This window comes from Verticillium alfalfae, genomic scaffold, assembly GCF_000150825.1.
Source record: "Verticillium alfalfae VaMs.102 supercont1.4 genomic scaffold, whole genome shotgun sequence".
NCBI classification, from domain to species: domain Eukaryota; kingdom Fungi; phylum Ascomycota; class Sordariomycetes; order Glomerellales; family Plectosphaerellaceae; genus Verticillium; species Verticillium alfalfae.
The window spans coordinates 1568142-1576590 of NW_003315035.1; the positions used below are offsets into that span (position 1 = coordinate 1568142).

At 57.8% G+C, this 8449-nt stretch overlaps 4 protein-coding genes across 4 annotated transcripts in view; 3 read left to right on the top strand and 1 right to left on the bottom strand.

The window, feature by feature from the left end:
* Positions 1-2: 2 nt before the first annotated feature.
* VDBG_03932 (conserved hypothetical protein) lies at positions 3-814 on the bottom strand (the record flags this gene model as incomplete). Its single annotated transcript, XM_003005933.1, has 3 exons — positions 3-521; positions 582-747; positions 804-814. Coding segments are annotated over 3 exons (696 nt in total), but the record flags the coding sequence as incomplete, so codon positions are not given.
* A 903-nt stretch (positions 815-1717) lies between these two features.
* VDBG_03933 (EF hand domain-containing protein) lies at positions 1718-4453 on the top strand (the record flags this gene model as incomplete). Its single annotated transcript, XM_003005934.1, has 1 exon — positions 1718-4453. The coding sequence occupies one exon, from the start codon at positions 1718-1720 to the stop codon at positions 4451-4453; it is 2736 nt and encodes a 911-aa protein (XP_003005980.1).
* A 1611-nt stretch (positions 4454-6064) lies between these two features.
* On the top strand, positions 6065-6917 carry VDBG_03934 (predicted protein; the record flags this gene model as incomplete). Its single annotated transcript, XM_003005935.1, has 2 exons — positions 6065-6577; positions 6741-6917. 2 exons carry the CDS (start codon positions 6065-6067, stop codon positions 6915-6917), a joined length of 690 nt encoding a protein of 229 aa, XP_003005981.1.
* Positions 6918-7997: 1080 nt separating this feature from the next.
* VDBG_03935 (mannan endo-1,4-beta-mannosidase) overlaps positions 7998-8449 on the top strand; it is a gene marked incomplete at both ends in the record, with an annotated part of 2116 nt that continues 1664 nt past the window's right edge. Inside the window, one exon of the mRNA XM_003005936.1 lies at positions 7998-8193. Coding sequence (XP_003005982.1) covers positions 7998-8193 — 196 coding nt within the window. The remainder of the gene's footprint in view (positions 8194-8449) is intronic.

Here is an 8449-nt window from a genome sequence, read left to right on the forward strand (position 1 = left end):
GGGACGTAGCGATCGGCGCTGGGCGGGGGTCCGCAGCGGGGCGTCGTGCCGGGGATGGGGACATCGGCGGCCTCGTCCGGGGCGATGAGCCAGTCGTTGGTGAAGAGGCGGTCGGCGGTCTCACGGATGGCCTGCTCGGCGGACTTGGGAACGAGGAGCGTGAGGCGCTCACGCAGGGTGGAGACGATGGTCTTGTTGGTCTCCATGGTCGCAGCCGTGCAGAAGAGGGTCCAGGAAGCGATGCGTTCCGGGATGAGAACGGCGAGCTCCTGCGAGATCATGCCGCCAAGAGAGATGGCCGTGATGTGGAGGGAGCGCGGGGCCGTCCAGTCAAGGTGGTCGATGACCTCGAGAACGTCGCGGGCCATCTGCGACGTAGTGTAGCGCTGCAGGGGGCTGTCTGAGAGGCCGATGCCGCGGTTGTCGATGAGGAGCACGGAGTTCTCAGTGCCGTGGTCGTGGCCAAAATATTTAGTTTGGCGCTGCCAGGATGTCGCGAGACCAGCAAGGCCCATGATGAGCTGGGAGTGTTAGCAAGGGCAAAGAAAAGAGACGAGGTAATAGGGCCTTGGGCGGCGCACGATGATCTTGCGGGGTCCATCACCGTGAACCTCCCATGAGATGTTGACCGGACCGCCGCGGTCTTTGGCACAGGGGAGGAGGCCCTTCTTGTGAGGTTCAAGATTCCAGACAGCCCCAGGGTAGGCGGGGTGATTGATCGTCTCCTCGGCGGAGGGAAAGGGGTTTCTGGACCGTGTCAGTATCTTCAAGCGCGGATATACATGTCCCCCTGTGTATCTCACGATTCTGCCATTATTTTTCGGGGTTTGCCTTCGGATGTGAACTCTGATAGTGCGCAATTGTCTTGAGAACGTGCGGCGGGTTTAACGAAGACAGACAAAGATGCACGTGCAATAATGACAGGATATGAGCGCCAGAGAGAATCAGATAGGGCGATGAAGAACAACGGATTGGGATTCAATTGCTATCGCAACAGCTCTGTCGCCAGATTTTTTTGTCCTTTCAGGTGTTGGTTGGACTCGTGCCGTTCATATATATTATTTGAGATTGGCAACAGCCCGCGACAGACTGCAGGTGTGAGTGATGTTGGTTGGAGGGGACGACAGCAGCGGGATGGATGGTGTTCACAGTGCTTTCCCCCTTTAGGCAGTGCCTCGGCTCGCTATTTCGACATGCGCTACTACTAGTCACACCATTCGTAGGAGATACTGTCCAGCAACTGCATGTAGCTTGACACATCTGCGCATCAAGATACACCACATTAAAGGAAAAAGCGAAAGCAGCCTGGGCAGTCAAAGTGCAATTTTATATGCTGAGATCTTGCATGTAGCCGGCGACAGCACAAGTACCTTGTAAGTACCTATTCTCTTGCGTTGTGCTGAGTGACATCACGTCGAGTGCTGGGGGGAGCAAGAGCCCCAAGCACAGTGCCAAGGGTAGCATTCACCGCCTGCCGTTTGGGGGAGCTTTTGGCTCCCTGTTGGCAGGAGCCACGGCGCAGCTCCTCAGCGTCGAGCTTGCCACTTGGATATTCCTATCCAGACCATCCATCGCATCACAGCATCGAATCTGATCATTGGCGATAACGCACCCTCGACGACCACCCACAACTTCAGGGCACTCCCTGCGAGATATCGACGCCACTTCACGAGACTGCTCTGTCGAACATGTCCTCCCGTAGATCCTGACGAGCAATATGTGGCATTTCGCGCCATCCTCCGACAGTCTTACGCGGCCGCGAATCGCCGTCGCCGTCGTTTCCGCCATCGCGGCCGCGTCTGTAGGCTACTATGCATGGCAGTCGCAGGGCGACTATGACAATGCTCTGATCGGCCAAGGGCTCCATCGGAGCAATGCCGTCCGACGCTCACGACGCTCCCGTCGGGCATCCGCCTCCTCCTACGCCTCTCACACCGATGAGAATAATGCCCTTGAACCCGCCCAGGCCGCCAACGACGGGGACACACTTGTCGAGGAGTGGTGGAACGATCCAAACGTCATGCAGCCGCCGGCTCGCGCTGGTCACAACATTGTCAGCCTTCTCTTCCGCGTCTCCGAGGACAATGCCCGTCGCAACGCCTGTGTGCATCGAGGCTGCGCCTGCAATTCGTGCGGCATGGTACCCATCAGAGGCGTGAGGTACCGGTGCGCGAACTGCGCCGACTTCGACCTCTGCGAGACGTGCGAATCCCAAGGCGTCCACATCAAGACTCACATATTCTACAAGATCAAGATCCCTGCCCCTCCCTTCGGTCCTCGTCAGATGCAGCCCGTCTGGTACGCTGGTGATCCAGACACCTGTATCAAGAATCTGCCGCGGGGCCTCATCAATAAGCTCAGCAAGGAGACCGGCTTTGAGCGACCCGAGATCGAGGCTTTCTGGGAGCAGTTCACCTTCATGGCCAACACGGAATGGAGGGAGGATCCTGATGGTCTGCAACTCGCCATGGATAAAAAGACGTTCGAACGATGCCTGGTCCCCTCGGGCGGATCGCGACACGCCACGCCCAATCTTATACATGACCGCATGTTCTCTTTCTACGACACGAACAACGACGACCTCATTGGCTTTGCTGAGTTCCTGCAAGGGCTAGCGTACCGAAAACGCCGCGACAAGCTGCGCAGGATATTTCAGGGCTACGACATTGACGGTGATGGATTTGTCAACCGCCGCGACTTTCTACGCATGTTCCGCGCATATTACGTGCTGTACAAGCAGATGCATCGCGATATCCTCGACGGACTCGATGACCAGCTCATGGGCAGCCAGGAAGCCCAGCAACTTGTCACCAGTCGGCAGCCCCTGAGCAGTCTTTTTGGCCGTGAAGCACGTGTCCCCCGCGACAATCGTGATCTGACGGGCGAAGGCAAAGTCTTCCACCCTAACGGGGACGTGGAATTGGAAGAAGGAGAGTCCAGAGTCATCAATGCGGATCGAGGCGACACCTCGGCGAGGGAAGACGTCCTGACTCGCTTGTTCGCTGCCACAGACAACATGAATTTAGGCCACACATCGTGGCCTGCGCAGATGGGTTCGCCCGATAGTCAACCATACTGGGATGCTCTGCTCGATCCACCACGTACCCTCGATGAGCTGCCCGCCCTCTTGATAGGTTCTCGACGCCATGAGGATGACGAGGATCCCGAGGAGGCCGAACTGACTAGTCCCGAGGAAGAGAGTGCTCCCGCCAATCGTTTGGACGGGGGAACTCTTGCCCAAGCAGGAGACGGCTTGCGAGTCGTCAACGGAGAAGACTCCTCCCCATCGAGAGTTGACCCAAGCCACTACACGAGCACAATACCGACCGAGAGCCAATTACGAGCCCGCTTCATGTCTGAACGAAGGCGACTGGGTTCTGCCGATCGGAGCCGTCGTGCGGAGACACGAAGGCTGCTCCACGAGCGGTGGAAGAGACGCAACTTCTACCTTGATGAAGAGGAGGGTGGCGCGGCGCCCGAAGGCTGGAACGAGGACGAGGACTTTCTTGCTAATCTCAACGGTGTTGCTGGCAGCTCAAAGGCGGTCCAGAACTCAGGGGCGGCACCACGGTCCAGATCGTCGTCCAAGGTGCGCTTCGCGGCAGATGGGGCAGAGCATGAATCTCAGTCCCATTGGTCCCAGCCAGCGCACAGCCTTGAGATCCCGGACGAGGAGCGGGATGCGGGCAAGGAAATCCTCTACCAGGTGACGCAGCAGGCTTTTAATGAGTTGCTGGACGCCATCTTCAAAAAAAAGGAAGAGCTTGCCTTTGAGGCTGCCGAAACACGAGCGTCCAGGAACAAGTATCGGTCACTGTTTGAGGACATTGACGCCGAAGAGCTTGACGACGTCGAAGAGCTTGATTACACCTCTGCTGAAGGCAGCCCCGTCATCCAAAAGAGACAACCTGATGGTCGGTCTCTGGACGAGCTGCTCCACGTCAGCGGCTACACGGTCGACACAGATCTGGTGCCCGAAGCGATGCTGAACGCTGAACATGCAGCGGACCCTGAAGCCAGGCCTGAACCTGCCAGCGAGGAACCAGCAGCAGGGTCCGTTGATGAGGCGAAAGATGCGGACGATGAGCCTGTTGAAGGACCCCAGGAGCCCCACCGGGACCCAACCATGCCCCAGTTCCGGCCGAACAGTGATGTCAAGCCCCACGATGACAAGGCCCAGACGGACGTTGCGACAGCGGCTGGCGCGTCTGGCAAACAAGCCGAATCGACACTGAAGACCGCAAAGGGATCTTTTGACCAGGCGGACGAGGAAGTTTCCCACGCTGTTCTGATCGGTTACAAGCGACTCGACGTGGCAGAAAAGGAGGCCGAGGAGCGTGGCGGCTGGGGCAAGCTGAGCTTCGAGGAGTTTGAGGACATTTACAAGAGCCACGAGATTGCCGGAAACCGGCTGGACTACCTGGGCAGCTGGGTTGATTTCTGCATTCCTTAGGGAAAACGGATGCACAAGTGTCGCCACTGGCGAGGCCGCGCTGGACGAGCCAGCGTCGAGAGCGAGGTCATTCGACAACACAGCCTGTTGATGAGTCTCACAAACATGCCCGTCCCCTTCTTAGCCTGGCACCAATAACATAAGAGGCAAAGCGGTGAACACGATTGGACATGGAAGCCGAGCACCCCCGCGTCAAACACGGCATGGGAAAGCAGAGAGACTGCCGCCTGCAGAGAGGAAACAAGAGGAAATTACGGGTTCTACTGCCTCGAAGCGACAGGCTCAAAGCCCGTTGTCGAGAATGGCAAGATGGGTGACGGTTTCAAAGTGGATCAGGCGAAGGGCTGGCAAAAAAAGGAAAGAGTGTCAAAGCTCGCGGGCCGGCGTGAGGAAGAGGCCAATTCTCATATCAATAGCGTGTGCCACAGGCGGATCATCTGTCCCGCTGGGGGACGGAGAGGGGTTCATCCAAGACTTGGGTAAACAGTGAAGGACAACAAGGCGGAGCAGAATGTCTCTGAAACGCCCAGGCCGTTCGTGTATCATTTTTGTAGGATTGCAGTCGTCGAGTAGAGAAACAGCGAGGAGTATCTTCATTGTCGAGGGTTGCAAGCTCGTTTACGGTGTTTGTGTGTATAATAGGACTAGAAGAGGGCCTTTTGAATTTCATTCACCAGTCGAGACATCTGACCGGCGGTAGCAAAAAGTTGGCAGGAAGTGATCATGATGGGAAAAGGGCATATTGGTCCTCAAAACAATGGGCCTGTCGTGTGTAAGGTGGTCTCGCCACTCTCGTGCTACCACTGCAACTGGAACTTGGCCGCAGCAGAACGAATAGGACAAGGCGGTGGACTGATGAAGTCTGACAGCGCAACCACCCCACTCATACCAGACAAATGCCAACTGGAAGGGGACGCCGGGGAGACCCCCCCCCCTCTCAGCGCCCCCCAATCGGAACAAAGGCTGCGACATTAGCGGGTTCACCAGAGGCGGGGTCTCGAGACGGTTGCCAATGACGTGAGAACCCGAGCACTGTGCACCAACTCGGAGCTGTTCGAGCTCGCCCCAGGGAAGGTGCCCAGGGGACTCGTCCCCTGATCGAGGTGCCTACCAGCCTGGGTGCCAGGTAGCTTGGCAAGCTTGGGTAGGTAGGTACCTGCCTGGGCGAGGCAGGTGGGTCGGCTCTTGGCAGAAAGGAGGAACGAGGTGACGTTCGGTGTGGGTGTGCAGGGACTTCTCAGGGTCTGATCCGCGCCCCACCAGGCTTCGTCGGAATCGACTTTCGAGACTTTCCCATCTTGCTGATGCTTGTTCCAGTCGGCTTCCTTCTGTGTTTCGCCACCAACACAGACCCATGGAGATGAGGAGGTTGAGTTTTCCCCATTTGACACTTGCTGCGCAACACATCATCACCATCACGATATAGCCTGCAAGACTCGCCCTTTTTCTTCCGTGTATAGGCCAAACAACTCTTTCCCCATCTTCAACCCCGCGTCGTCTCCAGCACCTACTTGCCTTGAGTACCTCACCCTGCCTCTCCCGTTGGCGAAGGTACCGAAGGTACACCTACCTACCTACCCTGCTGAGGGTACCTGATCGACAACAACTTGAATGACTCTGCCAGTCGTCCACCGCCGAAGCTGCCACTCCCAAGCAGCCACCATTTCTCCCCCGAACCGGTCACCGCGGCCTCCACGGAGCCATGATGGCGGCGTAGGAACGAGCCACCGCTTCTGGCTCGCCGACCTCAAGGCCAACGAGGCCGCTCTCGCTCTCGAGCCCCTCCGCGCCGGCGCCTCCTACTCGCCCTCCCCCTCGAGCACCTCGTCGGCCGACCCCCCACAAGTCCGCGTCGCGAGCCCCAGCGCCGACCTGCACTACCGCGCCGCCGAGCTCGCCAGCATCACCGAGCGCTTTCGCGAGCCAGCCGCCGTGCCCAGCGCCGCGCGCCGCAGCCCGACGCCCGCCGATCTCGTCGCCATGTCGCGCCTGTCGAGGGACATTGTAAATAGCCTGGCTGAGGTCGCGAGGCATCACCGTCGGCAGGAGGGGCGGGGGTCGACCATCACGGCGCCGTCGAGGAGTGACCTCGAGAAGCTGGGCGGCTTGAGCGGCTTTCGAAAGGTGCGTTTTTCTTCTCCGTCTTCGTTTTTTCTCTTCCTGCTCTCTCTCTCTCGCTCTCTCTCTCTCTCTCTTTTCCTTTTCTTTTTGTTCTCTCTCTTTCTTTTCCTCCCTCTTTTCTCCTACTCATTCTACAAACGCCTTACAGAGAGCTGACCTCCTATAGAGAAAGGCGAACTCCGCCTTGTGCCAAGAGTGCGGCACCGCCGTCTCGCCGCAGTGGAGGCGTGGCCCGGACGGCGCGGACACGCTCTGCAACGTTTGCGGGCTGCTGTACGCGAGGCGGATGAGGCGGCAGAAGCTCGCTTGGCAACGTGGGCCTTCGCCAGATCTTGTGCGTTGAGGAGGCATTGAGAGATGCGTGGTGATGACGAGACTAGTGCACGCCGTTTTTCTTCTTTCTCCTTCTTCTTCTTCCCTCCTTGCTTGTTGAGGCGAGGTCTTCCCGGTTTCTTTCTTCTCTGGTTCTTTTCTTTTCATGCTTCTTCCTGGACGGCAAGCAGTGTACGACTGGCGGCGTCCGCTGTGTTTCTTCGGCGTTTTCGGACTGATGGGAGATACCCCGGGTCACTGGACCCATGCTGCTTGTACAGGATTATATGAGGTTTGTACGTAGCGGTTCATCTACTCTTTTTGAATACACTGTGCTTGAGATTGCGCTCGGGCCTTACTCGTTTGAATTTGAACCTCCGTCAGTACGGAACCTGTTCCACGTGGAAGAAACAACGATTGCGTCTACATCAACACGGTTCCCAAGAGAGAGCAGCTCGCCGTGGCCATGGCAGAAACTCTGCGTGATTCGTTTATGCAAATTCATAGCTCACAGGCTAAAGGTGTACGCAAGCAGCCACGAGGGCAGCAGAACGCCTGTATCCAATCAATGGCCAAGAGTGTCGCCCAAGCACCAGCACCAGCTTCGCAACTCGCTCTGACCCCTTACGGCCACCCTCAACATGCGTTTTCGAGAGACAGACACGAGCAGAATCGAACATCTCTCCTGATTGGCTGATCTGCAGCCTGTTCCCCTTGGAGGCTGCAGTTCTGTGGTTCAAATGCGACATAGATCTGCCCACACGGCGATGGTGGCGGCTTCGATACCAGACCCTCTACAGCCCAGTAGCAACCTCCACACCATGGCCCTGCATAATGTGCGCGGCGACGGCAGCCAAACATGCCCCGGAAACCATTGTCAAGAGCCGGCACCTCGTTCAATCGAGCGGCAGCACTTTATTTGTTTCTGCCCCCGCGAGGACTGGCCGTGTCCTGGACCCCGTCGGGGACCTGAAAGGGGTGCCGCGGGGCACGACGCTCCGCCCTGCTCGGAAGGGCCCCCGCAACGGGAATCGCGAATGAGACGGGAATCGCGACCAAAGCCGATGGCATGATCCCTTGGCCTGTTTGCTCTTTGTTGCTCGTCGAGACGATGGGTCGAAGAAGGAGAACGCGAGAAGACGCAAGCTCGTGGACTTGCTTGAACAGAATCGTCGAGAGAGCAGACCATGAGCAAACATCGCCGGCTCTCAACGCCAACGTCAACGTCACCCAGCCCGAAACCCAGAGGACATGGCAGGATGCAGCCCGGCGCTCGGTACCGATCTTTGACGGAAAAGTCCACGATGGTGCCAAGATTGCCAGAGACGACAAGCTTTAGTTTTCCGACGCCAATGCAGCTACCCCAGTTCCTGGTCCCTTCCCCGGACTCGCCTGAGCCTCACGCAGCGGGTAGAACGGCCCAGGCTCAGCTGATAGTGCTCTCCTCTCGTGAATAACGGCTTACTTAGGCGATCAGGATCGTTCGGAATTATATGCTTCTGGGGGCATGGAACGACTGGGTCCGGCGTGGCGTGGCTATGCGGCATCCTCATCTCTCAGAAG